Genomic DNA, 18,832 nt, shown 5'->3' on the forward strand with positions numbered 1-18,832 from the left:
TTAGAGTGGAGTTGGGGTAGATATGATAAAATACATTATATATTAATATACATTAAATTATTAAATAATTCTTAAAACCTAAAGGTGTTTTCCCCCAAAGGGGAAGGAAATCGGAGAAAATGTGCATGCATATTAATGACTGTGGGGACGTTTCTGCACTGTGGTTTGAAAGCAGGTCAGAAGACTGTGTGTGTGCTCACCTCATTCGTCATTCACATAACTCCTCAGAATGTTTGGTATGTTCCAGCCATTTAGAGGCCTCCTTTGGAGTAAAACCAGACATCTGGGGAAAGCTGTGGTCATATATGTTTTGTTCTCTCTCTGACTTGCCGTCTGCCCAGAACAGTTAATGGCAGAGGTGGCCTTGAACTCTCTGACTTTGGGTTTTGCCTTCCGTATTTTGAATTCCTACTGACTAAATCCTTGTCAGGTAGAGGCACACTGACAAGCATCCCAGGCCTTAAAGGGGGTTACTGGCATGAATGAATGTGTCGTTTCTTCTAGCCTGGCCTCCTTTCTTCTTAGTTGCCATGTGAAGTAACAGATGTTCACTGGACCCTCTGAGAGAGCCCATGGATTGCTGTTCATGTTCTTCCTCATCTTCCTATTCTCTCCCTCTTTCCCCCTTCCCCCACCTCCCGCTCCCATCCCCTTCTGACTCTAGGATTCCTCTCCCTATTCTCATGTTGCATGTACACTCTCCCTCCTCCCCTGCCTTTCCTCGAGCCTCTCCCCCTGTCCTATGGACCCTTTCCAGTTTCCCAGGTTGCACATGCTGCCCGTCCCCACAACCTTTTGAAGCTGGACTCTGTGTAGGAGCGAGACTGTGCAGTGTTTGTCTTTCTGACCCCGGCTTTTATTCACTGTGATGTAACATTTCCAGTTCAACTCATTTTCCTGAAAATTTTGAAATTTTGTTTTCTTTAGGGCTGAATAAAATTCCAGTCTGTAAGTACCACGTTTTCATTATCCATTTAGGTGCTCAAGTATATTTTATTTGTGTCACCACAAAGCAGTTTGCCTACTAGCAATGTTCTAAGTAAGATCAAGAGTTATAGGATTGAGCAGCCGAGGCGAGAAGTCATAGCCGTCCCATCACATGGTGCCTATGGGTGCCTGAAGTAAGAAAGGGTGCCTTCCTTATTGCTGTCTTTATAATGCTGGGAATAAAGCCAGATTTAGGGAAAATGAAATAATTTGTCCACAATTACTGATTTCAAAGGAAGTATAATTACTATGCTTCATGTCGGTCTCTTAATCTTCCATATGGATTAGATATCTGGCTTATTGATACTATGTTTCAAAACCTATTTAGGGCTGGTACTGGCTCTTTTCTGACCAGTTCTCTGAGCGCATCCTTGCTGGTGTGAATGGTTTGGTTTGAATAGCAATGGCCCCCATAGGGTCATTTGTTTGGATGCTTGGTCATTAGGGAGTGGTGCTAATTGAGGGATTAGAAGATGTGGCCTTGTTGGAATGGGTGTGGCATTTTTTGGAGGAAGTATGTCACTGGGGGTGGGCTTTGATTTTCAAAAGCTCGCACCCGGCCCAGTGGCTCTGTCTCCTGCCTTCAGAGCCTGATGTAGACCTGTCTGCTACCATGCCTGCTTGCCTGTTGCCATGTTTCCTGCCCTGTTGCTACTACACCACACCCCTGAAACTGTAAGCAATCCTTAGACAAATGCTTTCTCTTGTAAGAGTTGTCTTGGTTGTAGTGTCTCTTCACAGCAATAGAAGGTTAATAAGACAATGGTAATCAAAGACTTCATTAGTACACACGCTGAACTCGGGCTCTACCATTGGACTAGGATCTCAGTTCCTCGGTTTTACAATCTGCTGTCTTTGTGCACGGGTGGGCCACTCAGCCTCAGGTCTTCATGCTTGTCTGGGAAACAGATTACCTAAGCAGGCTGCAGTGAGACTGTGTTAAGATCCTCTTAAGACTCAAAGAACTGCTTTATGGGAGCATGCCTTTAATTCCAGCACTCAGGAGGCAGAGGCAGGTGAATCTCTGAGTTCAAAGACCAGCCTCTGCAAAGCAAGTTCCAGGACAGCCAGGGCTGTTACAAGAGAAACCCCGTCTCAAAAAACAAAAATAAACAAAAGATTGTGGTACTCAGCCCTGGACTTAAGTGGCCCACTGGGTGCCCTGAGTGTGAAGAAAGGATGGTCTCAGAGTGACTGTCACTGCTGTCCACTGGAACCTTCAAGGCCATTAGGGGCGTTCAGTGGAGCATCATGTCTCACCAGGACATTGCACCTTTTTATTACCACTTTTCTGACTGCTCATCAAGAAGCCAATTTGGAGCTGGACAATGGTGAAAAATTGAGCCACTCTGATGACATGTTTCAACCTGAGGGAAGAATTGTCATTAGACATGATCACCAATAAGCAATAGTGAGAGATAAACCAGGCTGTGAGATGACTGGACAGTCACAAATAATCTAATTGGCATTGCATTTTAAATGTATTGGGAGGTAAATTTCAGCATATGAGAAAAATGAACACTTCTGAAATTCAGCTCCTTCAATCATCATGCAGTTCCATTTAAATAGAAAAACACACATTCTCTGAATGGTCATTTATGAAGGGGACCTGGAAAGAAATTAGCATCTGACTGGGTTAATAAAGTCTGTATTGCATGGTGAATGGTTAATTCTGTGAAGGAAGGATAAAGACATCACTGAATGTGGCCTGTGAGTTCTGTAGGGGCACAGACTGGGTTCTTTCCCCTTCTTCAGGAACTCCCCATGGAGTCTGTTTTGAAATAAGCGTTTCTGCTATAAAGTCTGATACTTTGTATTCCAGCTCTAGAGAAAGAGCAAATGGAATGTCACATTTTCTGATGTAGATTTCTAAAGTACACAGGGGATTAAATTCTAAATGTCTCAGCTGCCAGAGGCCCCTTCAGACTTCCCCCAAATGAGAAACAAAGAAGGAATGAACTTTCCCTGAAGCAATTCATCAGATCTACTTGGGCACAGTGGCATCCTCTTGAGCTCATAAGGATAAGTTGCCCCAAGTAATTCAAGGGTTTGCAGCTGCTTGGAATATTGGAGAAAGGTTTCTCTGGTCTTTAGCATGCTTTTCCCATGGCCTGATGAGTTCTCGCCCACTAGCTAGTTAATATCCATCAAGAAGGCAACAGTTAGGAGCCAGTAAGTTGGGTCTGTTGGGTAAAGTGCTTGTAACAAGCATGAACATTCGAGTTCGGTCCCCAGAAGCCATGTAAAAAGCAAAGCCGCACAGAATGAACCCCTAGTACCAGCACTGGGGAGAGACCACAGAGATGGGAGGACTGGGGGCTTGTGGCTGGCAAGCCCAGCTGAATCACTAAACTCTGCATTCTGTAAGAGCTTGTCTCAAAAGTGTGGGGAGTGATTAGTAAGATGTCCTGTCTGGCTTCTGTGTGTGTGCATATACACAATCACACTGTGTGACCTCTGGCTTCCTCTTGTATGTCCCCCCCCACAATCACTCTGACTTCTACACACACAATCACACTGTGTGACCTCTGGCTTCCTCTTGTATGTCCCCCACACACAATCACTCTGACTTCTACACACAAACACACTGTGTGACCTCTGGCTTCCTCTTGTATGTCCCCCCCCCCACAATCACTCTGACTTCTACACACAAACACACAATCACACTGTGTGACCTCTGGCTTCCGAGTGCTTACACACGTACACAGTATGAATGCGTCTATGTACACAAAACAATTTAACAACTGACACTAGCAACCTAATAACGCCTTCCATTTTTACAGTCCGTTGTTGTCTGGCAGTGTTCGAGTTTTTCACTCATTGTAATCTTGGTGCGTCTGACCTTAGAGGAATGGTTGTTTTTATATGTTTTGTTTTGTGCGTCAGGAAACATCTGTTGGACCAAGCCTTTCACACATCTACTGGCAAGTATTCACAAGTATTGACTTTTATTTTCTCGAGTCTAATTGGTGGTTCTTTTATCTTCAAGTTGTTCTGATGTTTTCTGCTGCCCCACTGTCTGTGAAACTGATCTTCTGAGTGTTGACTAGCACATGGCAATTGCAGAATAAATTTTTATGATCAGCTTAGCATAATCTGCCAATCCTAGTGTACATAGCAGCCTCCTTATCAAATGTTCTAACGATTCTGACAAAAGTGGCCCATGCAATTGCTCTTCCTGTGGCTGCAACGCCCTGAGGGTTGCTTGCTCTCCTGCTTCCATAGGTGCCCTATTTGACAAGCAAGGCCTGAACTCTCCCTCTTAAGAACACCAGACCTCCTTTCCTCTGGGCGCCTCAATCACCCATGCAGCCTCCCCTAACCTCATTTGACACATGATATTTCATTATCTGCTTTCCCTGCCAACTCTTGTGACTCTTTGAGGTAGTTCTGCCTGGTTGATTTCATTTTCTTTCTCAGAACCTTCCCTAGTCCAAACTCGGTATGAATTCCAAGGTGTGTTGTGTGTTTTGGTGCTCAGTTCACTTCTCCATCTTCTGTGTCTCCTGCAGATATACACACATGCTCTCTGCATGTAGCCATGTGTGTGACAGAGTGCCCAAACCACGGTCTTCACTGTGGCTCTGGTGTGGCAGAAGTGACTTCTAGGGAACACACATCTGTGTCAGAGCCTGTTGTCCCTGCCTTACAGAGCTTCAAGTTACACCTTCTCTGAAGTTCCAGGATGGTTTGTGTCAGTGCGTTACTCCCATGCAGAACAAGGGTAGCATCACTTTAGACAGAGGGAGAAAGAACCTGGCTGCCATAACGTAGCGGAGTGGGGCTGGAGGTCTGAGCTATGTAAAGAGGACCCCCGGCCCCGTGAATACAGTTCCAGGTACAGTGAGAGGGGCGGTGCCTGCTCTCCACCCGGTAGCCCACCCACTCTGCTCATTTTAGCACCTTGAGTAGCACAGAGACAGGCGTGGATTCCAGGGGCGCAGGCTTTTGCTACCCTGACTTCATTCTGTTCTGAAGTTTCTCTCTCGAAAGTGGTTGGCTTACTTTTGTCTCCTGCATGCTTTCTGTAGGTGTGGCTGCTGTTGTTGGATTAGGAAGGAACTTCTGTGTCTTTGTCCCTAGGCCTCCAGCTGTGCAAGTTCAGCAGTTAAGGGAAGCAGAGGACCTGCTGGGTTCAGGAGTAGACAAGAGCACAGATCACATCTGGGGCTCCTTCTGAGCAGCTGTTGGTCTGAGTGGTGACAGAAAGAAAAGTGTGACTGGCCTCTTTGGTTTTATTTAGCCGTCTCTTCTGGTCCGTGCCCCTTTAAGCTTGTTAAGATCCATCACCTCATTTACGCTGTTACCTTGACACATGGCAGGGTTGTGGACATAATGATTCTACAGAAGAGCAAATTAAAACGTTTCTTCATGATTAGAAGGTTAAATGAGGGAAGGCTGTGGTAGTTAGTGGGTGAGTTAAGGGGTTCTGAGGAGGCAGAGCTCAGGGGACTCTGGGGTGATTAGAAAATTAGGCTGGCTAGACAGAGGAATGTGGGTTTTACAAATTACAGGAGCTGAGCAGGAATCGAGAAGTGACGGTCACTCTGGATGCTGGCTCTGCTGCCTGGCTTCAGCTGTGAGCCAGGAGGTAGATTTCTGTTCTCCATTGAAGTTCTGGAGCTAATTACCCCCAGGAAGCAGCAGGCCCCAAACCCATCAGTGATGGTGGAAGGCCAGCCACTCATCCTCAGCAGCTCTGGTTTTCCTTCAGCTTGAGTCCAACTGAAAGTTGAACCCAGTTAGGGGCCAGCAGGGGCAGTGACAGTCGAACCCAGTCAGGGGCCAGCAGGGGCAGGTCGCAGCTGCTGTTCCTGCCTCTGCTCCCATTCTCTTCTCTCTTCCTGCTCTCACTTTGACTTTCTTTCTGACTTCATGACTACTGAGCTTCCGGTCCACCAAGAAGAGCACCAAAAGAGCCAAGGGCGTTAGCATCTGGCTCCCCGGATAAACTGTTGCAACCACAGTGACTTCAGCAGGATTCTGCTCTAACACTGTTGCAATCTAGGCTCAAGGTCAGCTCTGAGTTTTGTGTCGGCCGCTAATGTCCCCTTCTATGTAAACTGAGAATCTTTCTTGAATCTCACTCACTGTCACCGCTGCTCCGGTTTCTGTCCTTGGTTTGCAAAACCTGCACCGAAAGACCAGCCTCCTACTCATTTCTAACTAAGCCCTCCCTGTTCCAAAGTACCCTGAGCCATGCTGAACTATGACATAGCTTTCGTCTTTAGAAATCTCCAGCAAAAAGTCCACTTTGGCTTCCGGCCATCTCCCTGACTCGGGGCTCACATCTTAGCACAGTCCCCAGCGTGGCCCGCCATAGTTATCACTGTGCTGGCCGCTTTTTTTCTGCTCAGAGAGGGATGGATTCCCACAGATAACCCATGCTTTCTTGTTTCCTTGCCTGTTTCTTCCATCTAGAAAGATCTGCTCACACGTCCCTACCAATCAAAACAGGCCTTTTATCAAGCTCCATCTTGAGTGTATATCATGCTCTCTCTCACCCCGCCAGATGCAGTTGCTCCGGCTTTCTTCCTTTGCAGTCCATCCAAGGGGATGCTCGTGGACTATTTGCTGTGTGGTCTTCTCCCATCTGGTGCTTAAGATTTCGAGTTTACATGGTGGGCACAGGTGGCCTTTCTGTTGGTAGAACCCACTGGGTACAGCTCCAGAAGTGTGAGGTGGGAATGAAGCTGGGTGAGCCATGCCTTTTCCCACAAGTGTTTGCAGTATTTCTTGTATGATGTAAGGTGTAATATACTATGCAGAGGACATGGATTCAGAGAGTCCTGTGACAAGGACATCCAGTGGCTTCAGGAATTGAGAATAACGTGGTAGAAAAGGAAATGGTCACAATTATACTTTGAGAAAATTACAGTTAAGAGGCCTTTAAAGCAAGGGTTCTCAGCCTGTGGGTCATGACCCTCTGAGGGTTACTTATCAGATATTTACATTATGATTCAGAGCAGCAACCAAATTAGTGATGAAGCAGAGATGAAAATAATTTTACAGCTGGAGGTCACGAGAACGTGAAGAGCTGTATTAAAAGGCTGCAGCGTTAGGAAGCCTGAGAACCAGGGCTTGAGTAAGGGCGATGAGACTTCACCTCTGCTGGGGCTGGCAACTTGGTGGTGGAAGGGTAGGGGAGGGAGCTGAGGAAGCAAGAAGGGTCTCCTATGGTTGGGCGTCTGGTTTGAGTTCTTAAGATAAAAGATGGCAGGTAAGGAAGAGGGAGGAGGGCTGGGAGAGTACAAGAAACTTTCTGCCCATGCTCACCCAAGGATGGCTTGTTTGTGCTCCAACTGAAATACCCTACAAGACCAAACCCTTTGATTCTTCAAAGACACCCACCTCCACCCCGCCCCACCCCACCTCACCTCTATCCCACCTCCACCCTGCCCTACCCCACCTCACCTCTGTCCCACCTCCACCCTGCCCGCCCCACCCCACCTCTATCCCACCTCTACCCTGCCCTACCCACCCCACCTCTATCCCACCTCTACCCTGCCCTACCCACCCCACCTCTATCCCACCTCCACCCTGCCCTCCCCACCCCACCTCTATCCCACCTTCACCCTGCCCGCCCCACCCCACCTCTATCCTACCTCCACCCCACCCCACCCCACCTCTATCCCACCTCTACCCTGCCCGCCCCACCCCACCTCTACCCTGCCCTACCCTACCTCACCTCTATCCCACCTTCACCCTGCCCGCCCCACCCCACCTCTATCCCACCTTCACTCCTTCTCCCACTCCCTTCCCTCCCTCTCTGGTGGCTGCAGCTAGTTGAAGGTCACTCACTGTCCTCTTCTTCTCCACTGTGTTACAGAAGAAGTCTGTGGTTGTGGCGAGCTTCACAGCGCTGTGCCTCTTGCTGCTGGCCATGCGCCTCGTCAATGACATGAATTTCCCTTTGCTGCTGAGCTGCTTTGGACAACCCGAAACAAAATGGATCCCACTGCCCTACACATTCAGGCAGCCTCTTCGGATTCACTATGGATACATCAATGTGAGGACCCAAGAGGTAAGACTTGAGAGGGTTACCTGTGAGAGTATCCATGGCAACTGTTTTCCAGCAGGAGCAAGATGGCTTCTGAGCCATTGCGTTTACCCATTCTGTCCCACTGAGATTCTTTGGGTCCCTGACAACTTTTTTTCTGTTTTCTATTCTTAGCTACTTTTGACACATGTCTAAAATCCTTTACCCCCTCCCACATGAAACCATCAAATCACTGGCTTCCTATGGAGTTGAGGAAGCAATTACCTGTTTTCCTGGTGGCTTGAAGCTTAAATACATATCTTTCCGTTTAGATGCTCTGATCAGTGGCGACCAGCTGGAGAACCGACTGGCTTTATTTCCTGTAGGTCACTTGGTTGGCCGACAGCTCTTTATAGAACTGGAGAAAAGCATCTGTCTCTTTATAACTCTGTCATCCTTAGACCTAGAGCTGAAAAAAACGGGACAAGCTGAATTCTAACATTTGCAGTGGCTGCAGAAATAATGAGATTTAACATCTTCCCACATTTAAAGGGTTTTAAACCCTCTAAATCCTGCGGTTGCTGAACTTTTAAATCTTTGTAACCAATTGGTGTCCCAGGTGAGGGTGGCTGTATATTGACAGCTAGGAAGAGTATACTACTCTGGAAGGGTGCACGCGAGCACACCCACAGACACACAAGCACATGCCTAAAAGCCAGGAGACACGCCTTGGACAGTTTAGGATCAGATTCTCGGGCTGTGTGTGCACTTTTTGTTTTGGTTGTGAGGTGAAGTCTCTCTCTGATCTAGAGCTCACCATGTAAGGTACACTGACTGACCAGGAGTCCCAGGACCCACCTGTTTCTGCCTCCCCAGGGCTGGGATCACAAGCATGCGCCACCAAACTGACAATTTGTTTTCTGTTTGAGAATTTCACACGTTTTGATTGGATCCATTCCAACGTCGTGTAGTCCTTTGGAACCTCATAGAGTATCACTGGCTTGATCTGTGCGTGCTGAGCCCTCTGAGTTCTGCTGTACAATGGCCCTTTGTGTTCAGAGCGCCTTCCACTGCAGTCCGTCTGCCCTTATGAACATAAATTCTCAGGACCCTAACTTAGGTGCTCATGCTCACGTGGAGAAGACTTCAGAGTTTTGTCTCATGAAGTACAGGAGGGGAGAAACCCCTCAGAAATAATGAGGAGCAAGCAGAACGATTGAAGCTGTTCTCAAGTCATTTTCGTGGGGTGGGGTAAGTGGGAGGCATGTCTAGTGTTGATTCAGTCAAGCCTGTTTGAAGTTGTTGGTGACAGGTTCAGTCACCAGTGCATCCCAGCACTGAGGAGAATCTGGGGGCCAGAGCCTGCTGGAGGACGGCTCTTCTGTGGATGGTGGTGCGCCTGAGTTGTCGCTTCCTGTTCATTTCACTCTTTGAACATTGTTTTCGTATCTCCTGGATTTATAGACTGTTTATTAGACCTTTATAGTTGAGGGGGAGGCACTGTTAATAATAGACAAATTCCTCGGAGTCTTGCTGGATGTGCACCCTCTGATTGGTTTTAAATTAACTTTGGGAAGTCTCTTGCTTGAATTTGTCGCGTGTCCTGATAAATTGATTACCTGTATCAAAATGTGTCTTTTATGGAAGAGCTCGCCTCGCTCTTGTCTCTCGTTACTTTTATGTCTGGCTGTCACTTAATATTCTGTTACTCTGCAGTATGGGTTAATCATTTCACAAGTGCCTGTCACAGGCTGAAAACGGAGCGTATGGATAAAGTACCTCATGAATTATGCCCACGAGAAATGTACCACTGGATTGTAAAGCCCTGTGATGTGTCTCAGTATTAGTGAATCAGGTTTTGGAGTAGCCTCTGCTTCCTATTGCCCATAGACTCTGCCCTGCCTCCACTCCTGTGGTGGACTGTACCCTCGTAAACCATGAGTTCAAACATCTCCTCCCTTAAATTTCCTATTTTCAGGTATATTCAGTCACAGCTATGAGAATAACTAAGACAGATCTCCATGTAAAATTACAGTTAAATACATTTCTTATGCTTTCCTTAGGGTAGCCTGTGTATCAACATGAGTGTTGGTTATGTCCCTGGATTTGAAGGGACAACAAAGGGAATTGCTTCTGTGTCTGTGCTCTTGGGGGTATCATGACTTGAGGATCTCAGAACATTGATTCCGCTACCTAACACTCAGGTCTCTGACTTTGATTCTTGAAGGCCTTCTCATCATCCCTCATACTTAATGTACTCATCCCAGGGAAAGACTGTTGGGAGGATATTATTTAGAAAGACCCAGTGCACAGCCTTCTGGAGGTGACAGCGGTTGCAGAAGGGGAGGGGGGAGGTAATGACCCAAGTGTAGAGGCTAAATAGATGTCTTTCTATTTAGCCTAGAGCTTTGTTTCTTGTTCTCTGAAGACTCTTCAGAGAGTGGCTGCAGAGAGTGGAATGGAACACAGTAGGTTCCTCCCACTTCCCTTTCTTCTCCAAACCCGAGCAAGCTGATTGTTGAGAAGGGGGTCTTGAGACAGTCGTGAAATCAATGCCACTCACTGGGTGAGGACCGAAGTCTTGGATGTCTTTGCTGGCTGCCCCTGCTGTATCTCCTGTAACTCATGACTGATCCATAGCTTCTCAGGCTTCCCTTACTATCTCCGTGTTATCCATAATGCAATCTCACTAAAACGGTTTTGATTTTCAGTAAGGAAGTGTTTGTCTTAGCTTAAACTTTAAGATTATAGTTCATTATTGAGACAGGACAGGAACTTGAGCAAGACCGGAGTAGAAAACACCAAGGAACACAGCTTACTGGCTAGTTTTCCAGCTGGCTCAGCGAAGCTCTGCCCTGCCTAAGAAGAGTGCTGCCCACATTCCTATTAGTCATGATCAGGAATCTTCTCCAGATATTGCAGACTAGTCTAATCTGGGCCATTCTTGAATTAGGTTCCCTCTTTTTCAGGTAGTTGTGTCAAATCTACAATTAAAACCAACCAGCACAATCCACTTCTTGTCATTTTGAGATACACACACACACACATCACTGTTAAGTCATAACCTTTCCTTCCCTATTTGTCACCAAGATCTCATGGTTAATATCATAATATAAAATACAACAGAACTTTAAAAGCTGCAGAGTATTTTAAAAATTATGACATATAAGTATTTTTATTAAGAGTAAATATGAGGGAACCATTCTGTGGTATAAGGGCAGAGTAATTATCAACACACATTGAACATGACTTTAGAAAAATTTGTTATCCATAGGTGTTTAAAAAACGATACATACTTACACTTGGCATTATTCTGTAAACACATTATTTCCTAAGCATTCATCTTAAATTACTTGTACTAGATAGGGCAGGATAAAGGATCTAGACACTTGCCCCATTTGGTTCGAGGTATCATTGTTCCTCTTGTTGAGGTCATGGCAAATGAAGGGAAAAGAGATTCACCTTGGGCTGGGTTCCAATCTTAGTTTTCTACCATGGACTCAGCCACTGTGGTGGGTGTTCTGTGATGTGACGTGGTGTGAAGGTGGACATTACCTAGGGCAAGCCACCCATAGGGCATTGGCATTGGCTGCTGGAGAATCCGTCACTGATGACCATGGGAGGCTACACCTAGACTTTCTGGTGATCAGTTTCATGGCAGCCGTCCTCCTCTGATCTGATCAGAGAACTAGAATGTGCTAGAACTGGAAGGAGGCTGGTGTTTGGAAAAGAGTGCCCCTTTCTATGATGTTCAGGAACCCAGAACACAGCAGGCAAGGCTAGGACTGTGTTTTCAGTCTCTTTAACAATTTCACTAGGCGGAATTGCATCTCTTTTAAAACCCGAGAATCTCGGAAAGGCTCAAGGAGACAAAATACGAAGGCTTTGCAGCAGTTCCTCTGATAGACAGGCCATGCTAGTCTAATTATAGATGCACACAACAGATTGGTGTTGCAATAGAATTTCCTAAATTGTGGTTATTGTAACAATTAAGGAACAAAGCTGACTTTCTTGGCAATAAAAGAACATGCTCACCACATTCAAATAAATGTGCACTTGTAACTAATGCTGGCATGAATGGATTTTTTATGTTTGGATATATAGGCTTTAGATTTTACAGAAGTATATGGAGAGCAATTATATGCAGATGTATGCTCTCAAAATTTTAAACTGATCAACTTAATTGTTAATTAAAGTTTGGGTATTCCCATTTGTGTAATTATAAAGAAATTTCAACTCTTCAGTTACTTTACAGAAAGAAACAAATTAATATCTAATAAAGGTTGCTTATTTGACACATGCAGGTTGGGTTTTTCATTTTAAACCTGACTTATTTTTCTAAGGACTTGAGTTGGTGGGGGAACGATTTTACTTCTCAGGCAGGCTGTGAGATAGCAACTCTCAATCGGGAAACATCTCAGGACAATGGAAGACAAAATGTAAAGGTGGAGAGGATTGACAGCACCAAGGGTGGAGTCAGTTCCAGGGTGATCTTGTGGCTCGTGACACAGGAACATGATACTTAGCTTTGACTGTCAATCTGACAAGTCTTTTCTCACCTTGAAGAGAGCCTCAGTGAGGAACTGTCCAGATTGTGGTGGTGGGCGGGCATGCCTGTTTTCCTGATGGAGTTAATTCAGATGGGAACTCCCACCCTGCATGTGGACAGCAACGTTCTGTTGGCTGAGTCAGGGCCTGTAAAGAAGGAGCCAGCTGAACAGTGAGGATGCATTCCTCCTCCTCCTCCTCTGCTCTTGACTGGAGTGCAATGTGACCCAGCTTGTTTTAAGCTCTTACAGACTTGACTTCTCAGCCATGATAAAGTCCTTCCCCCTAAGTTGCTTTTGGTCAGTGTTTTCTCACAGAAATGGAAGTGGATCTAAGACAGGTAGTCAGGAGCAGGGTGGAGCAGGTGGAGAACCTGGAGAAGCCAGGAGAAGAGCAAGCATGAAAGAATCTGCACTGTCTCTGCTCCCATGAACAAGGCACTGCTCCCAGGACTCCAGTGATCTCTGACGTCTGTATTGATAATCACGTTGCCTTATATTTTATAGTTCTGGTTCGCTTTCATTGATCCACTCCCTTCCGTTCTAAGTTTGTCTCCATTGATGGGCTGCTGCTCTGGGGTGGAGTACCTTCACCGTGCAGACCACACAGGTGGTCACTTTTAATCATGCTCCATTCTGTTGTCTTGACATGGACACAGCTATGCCAAGGGATTCAGAAGGCACGCCTGATGCTCTGATATTTCAGAGATGGAAATTAAGCATGCATTAGGTAACTCCCGGACTGATTTTGCTAGAGTCAAGTATACTCTGTACAGTTGTAGAAATATGAACTGTGTTATATAGTCATCCAGACTACGGGAAATAGAAAGGTGTTATGATGATCTAGGACGTGGATATGAGGTCCTTGGAAAGGGATAGGTCACACTTGTGCTTGTGAACAGTGGTACATACAGAGGGAAAATATATATGTATCCATACTCACAAAACTATATTAATGTGTATTACATGCATTGTGCAATATATACATGAACCTGTTTAAATAATTTCTACTTTCCTAAATACAAACATGTAGTAGTGTGCCCATATACTCTCTATTATGTGAGAAAATGATTAATCCATATGCTAGCCTGTTGTACAGTATGACAGTGCCTCATGAGCCCGTCCACTCTCTGCTTGCTCTTTACTGTGGTCAGCTCCCCCTTACAGAGCACAGGGCTGACCACAAACTCAGATTAGTATTAGAAAATGAAGCGATTGGGCAAGATACAGGAACAAGGCCCAGGAAGAGCCATTCTGAACCATTCCCATATTTTAATTATAGTTTTCTTGCAACACTGTTGACAAGAACTCCCTTTTTCTTGGGGTGGCAGAATATTTGGAATATGAGTGTCTGGGTGGCCTATCATATTCCCACAGAGAGTGAGACCAAGACACTGAGAGGAGTAATACATTGTAGAGGGACGTGAAGTCTGAGGTGACGTTTCAGGTCCAGAGCCCAGCCGTGTCGGAGAACAGTCTTGCAGCTCTGCGGTTTTATGTAGAGAAGTCTATAAACTCTGCTTTCCATTTTAACTTTTATGTCACTTGCAGCCAAGAGACACACACAGCAAATGCATTGTTGTTTTCTAACCACACCAGGGACCAGTAGCTCATCTTTGAGTAAGCTGCCCTCTAGAGAACAGCCAGCCAGCTTTCAAAGTCTGAACTCTCAGACTTGTTGGGATGCCAAACAGCAGAAGTCGCCCACCAGTCTGCTGCGGTGGCTGCAAGGCTGTGTGCACTGCTGGCCTTTGTCAGTGTCTTTGTCAAAGACCGTGTGCCTAGGAGCACGCTGCTGAGTATATCCCCTGATTCTTGGAGGGAAGAGAATGAAGGCTTCAAATTCAGACGCGGTCTGGACTACCCTGACCACTTACGGAATCTCTGGCCATATGTGCCTAGCTGATAAATCATACAGTCATAATACAATTATCAGGGAAAACTGTCGGTATTGCTGAGGCATCAGAAGCCCCAAGAGATTGATGCTCACTTTACATACCACATCTGTTACGGATGAAAGATCCATTAGTACCATAGTTTTTAATATAGTAATTGTTTCTCCAGGAAGACAGACGGAGATTTTATTCATTACTGATCCTTAGGTAGAGAAATGCTCATTTTCCAACTGTCACGTTACCATTCTTGAGAGGCCTATTAGAAATTCAAATATTATTTCATTTGTGATAAGAGAAGGAAAACAAAACAGTTCACCTTGATTAAAGGATTGAAAAAGTGATAGAACTGGGACCTGGTGTTAAAAGGTTTTTTTCATTTCGTTTTCCTCGAGCTGATAGGCTGGCAGAGTAACAGACAGGATCGATCCATTGGCAGTTATCCTAACCGTGAGTGCTAGTCAATCAGCACATTTAATGAGTGCTTACTGTGTTCCAACCCAAATGTGCCGAAGATCTTCAAGAAGATTTGAAGGTGAAGTTGACCGAGGAAGAGGACTCATGTTCTGGAACAATGCCATCTAGAGAGTGTTGAATCTGAAGGCCAGCTGAGTCTCTGTCTTACATAACAGGATCATTCCATAGTTGTTAAGAATCGTGAACATTTACATAATTGCAATTGAACAATTGTGTAAGTGTCTGGAAGATAATTTGTCACTAAGTAGGTGACATTAAATTATGATTACTCATTTTGTAGAGTAAGCCATATGAAAGAAAACATCTGATTCAAAATATTTTGTTGCAAAAGTAACCACACAGTTTCCACGTTAAGAGCTAGCCAACAAAGCTGTAGAAACGGCACATGTGATTACCTGAGCTCTTGCCCAGTAGACAGACCCTCCCCAACAAGGGCCATGGTTTGAGTGTTTTCATCAAAGGCCCACCTGTTAAAGACTTAGTTCCCAGGGTGTCCCCACCGGACCTCTGCGAGGTGGAGCCTCATGGCAAGTGTTTAGGTCACTGGGGTTCTGCCGTTGACGGAAATTGTGAGCTAAGTATCTTTCTCTGTTCCTCCTACCTTTTGGGGGAAGGCGAGCAGTTTGCTCTGTTGTGATGCATTGTTTGGAACCTGAGATGTGGCAACTCGTCATGACAATCTTAGACAGGAACCTCCAATACTGTGAGCCAAAAGAAATGTTTGTTTCTGTAAGCTGTTTCAGGTGTTTTATTACAGTAATATGAAGCTAGTACACCAAGTACCTTGCCCTGGGCTCCTATAATTCAGTAAGTTATTGCTCTGGTGTCGTCTTCAAATCTGAAATGTTCTGAATTCTAAACTGCCCCTGGTTTTGATGACAGAATAAAGTCACCATGGGCCTGTGCCCAAACTTGAAAGTGATGAATCAAAGCCTGGAAGCAGGAGTCTAACAAAATTACATAGCTTGCAGAATGTTTAAATACCTGGAAATTATGAGAATGGACTTATAAACGACCTCCGAGGTCCCGGGAAGTGACCCTCCGTGTTCGCCAGTCCTCAGCGAGGACTGTTTTACTGGTTTAGCTAAATTTCCACCACCCGAGGTCACTACTGTGACACTGTGGGCAAGGGAAGAGACTGAGTTCATGCTGGTCACCTTCTCGGGGGCGGGGAATCCTCAGTTCAGGAAGTCCCCAAGTTCTCGGTCATGACTGGGTACACTATGTGCTAAGCCTTGGCTTGGTAAAGCAGGAAATGCTTCCTGCCCTGAAAGCCGAGAGCAGTTTGTGTAAAGCTGACAGAGGGGCACACACGGTGTGCAGAATTACTTCAACTTTTCAAAGATAGACGTAGATTATGGAGCAGTATCTCAGAATATTAACTGGAAATTTATGTCTGTATTTTAAATCTGTGGTGATACTTTTCATAAACATTTAAAATTTTTTTCCACTGCAAAAATGTAATGCATTTATTACTAGAAAATATTTTAAAGCAATATCTATCCACGAAAATGCTCTTGGAGGTATTTCAAACATCAAAAACGTAGTCTGTCTAGATAAATATATTATTTATAATACTTTAAAGTGAGTATTCTCCAACTCGTAATGATCTTCTTCCCCAAAGAGGGAAAAGTGTGACTTTTACAGCTTGCCCCTGAGAAACCGCAGCTCCCCTGAGACTGGAGTTGTGACTACCGTGGTGTGTGTTGTTCATCAGAATGACTCTTCGGCAGATGTCATGAAATAGCCTTTGCCTCAGCCTTTTCCTCACAGCCCATATCCCTAATCATGAGAAAAACACCAGACAAATAGCAGATGCGGGGCACTCTACTAAACATGTAGCTGCTATCTTAGAGGCTTAGAGTCTGTGACCTTGCAGGGGCCAGGAGGCTTTCAACAGAACTTATCCTCAGTGGGCTCCTGGAACATGGCAGGACCTCAGAGCTAAGCACAGTGGAACCTGGCTCTTCAGGCTGAATCGGGCTTTAGTTAAGGATATTCAGTGCTGCGGCATGCTGTAACAAATGTTTATATCCATTCCCCCGAGAAGCCGAGTGTGGAGCTCATGGTAACTCCCTCTACTGTTGACTGTTAGTCAAAAATGGCTAAAACAGGCTTAGGGGTGTGTGTGAGCGCGCACGTGTGTGCTGTGTGCTCGTGTGCTGCGTTTAATAACGTGAACTAACAACTAAATACCATGCTGAAAGACTTGTGTGTGATGGAGTTGACTTTAAGCTGTTAGTGAGCATACAGAATGATGGCACTCATTATGACTGGACATTTTCATGTGTTGCTGCTCTTTGTTTGAATTCGCCCTTCCTCCTTTTAGCCTTCCTGACCTTTCATTTCCTCTCCCTCTGGTGCTTTGTCTCCTCCAAAACAGTTTCCTTCTGCTTTTGTCTCTTTCTCTCATACGCATGTAAATCTATACTCTATAATTAGAAGACATGGGGTTTATCTTTGTCCTATCTCCTACTCCACCACCTCCAACTAGACTCCTTCTTTCATGGTCACTGGACCCCTCTTGTTTTCATTGTAGAGATCTTTTGCCTCCTTGGTGAGACTTTTTCCATAGCTTTTTGTTGTTGTTTGTTTTTGCTATTGTGAATGAGATTTTTTTTTTTTTGCCTCAACATCTTTCTCTGCAAGACACTGCTTGATACGTGGAAAAGCTACTTCTGCTTCTGTTGACACATGTCAATATTTTCAGTTTTTATGAAAATCTTTATTTTATTCAGGTATTTCTGGTAGGATCATTAGGGTCTTTTAAGCACAGGATGATGCCGTCAGCAAAGATAGGTAATTCCACTTGTTTCCTTCCTATTTGTATCAGTTCCATTGCTCTTTCTCAGCCTGTATAAGCCTGTATTGAAAGAAAGTGGAGTGACGGAATACCCTTGTCTCATTCCTGTTTTTTTTTTTATATGTGATGCTTGTTTCTTTTTTTTTTAATTTATTTATTTATTAAAGATTTCTGTCTCTTCCCCGCCACCGCCTCCCATTTCCCTCCCCCTCCCCCAATTAAATCTCCCCCCAGCCCGAAAAGCAATCAGGGTTCCCTGTCCTGTGGGAAGTCCAAGGAACCCCCACCTCCATCCAGGTCTAGTAAGTTGAGCATCCAACCTGCCTAGGCTCCCACAAAGCCAGTGCGTGCAGTAGGATCAGAAACCCATTGCCATTGTTCTTGAGTTCTCAGTAGTCCTCATTGTCCGCTATGTTCAGAGAGTCCGGTTTTATCCCAGGCTTTTCCAGACCCAGGCCAGCTGGCCTTGGTGAGTTCCCAATAGAACATCCCCATTGTCTCAGTGTGTGGGTGCACCCCTCGCGGTCCTGAGTTCCATGCTCGTGCTCTCTCTCCTTCTGCTCCTGATTTGGACCTTGAGATTTCAGTCCTGTGCTCCAATTTGGGTCTCTGTCTCTGTCTCCTTTCATCGCTTGCTGAAGGTTAATATTCAGGAGGATGCCTATATGTTTTTCTTTGGGTTCTCCTTATTTAGCTTCTCTAGGATCACTAATTATAAGCTCAATGTCCTTGGTTTATGGCTAGAAACCAAATATGAGTGAGTACATCCCATGTTCCTCTTTTTGGGTCTGGCTTACCTCACTCAGGATAGTGTTTTCTATTTCCATCCATTTGTATGCAAAATTCATGAAGTCCTTGTTTTTTACTGCTGAGTAGTACTCTAATATGTATAAATTCCATACTTTCTTCATCCATTCTTCCATTGAAGGGCATCTAGGTTGTTTCCAGGTTCTGGCTATCACAAACAATGCTGCTATGAACATTGTAGAGCATATACTTTTGTTGTATGATAAGGCCTCTCTTGGGTATATTCCCAAGAGTGGTATTGCTGGGTCCAGGGGTAAGTTGATCCCGAATTTCCTGAGAAACCGCCATACTGCCTTCCAAAGTGGTTGCACAAGTTTGCATTCCCACCAGCAATGGATGA

General features: G+C 45.2%; 1 protein-coding gene across 1 annotated transcript in view; it reads left to right on the plus strand.

Moving 5' to 3' along the window:
- Positions 1-18,832, plus strand: part of St6galnac3 (ST6 N-acetylgalactosaminide alpha-2,6-sialyltransferase 3) — a 462,445-nt gene that overhangs the window by 187,133 nt on the left and 256,480 nt on the right. The window contains exon 2 of the mRNA XM_075981042.1: positions 7,817-8,011. Within this exon, the coding sequence (XP_075837157.1) occupies positions 7,817-8,011 (195 nt within the window). The remainder of the gene's footprint in view (positions 1-7,816; positions 8,012-18,832) is intronic.

The sequence above is a fragment of the Microtus pennsylvanicus genome, chromosome 7 (genome assembly GCF_037038515.1).
Source record: "Microtus pennsylvanicus isolate mMicPen1 chromosome 7, mMicPen1.hap1, whole genome shotgun sequence".
Classification (NCBI taxonomy): domain Eukaryota; kingdom Metazoa; phylum Chordata; class Mammalia; order Rodentia; family Cricetidae; genus Microtus; species Microtus pennsylvanicus.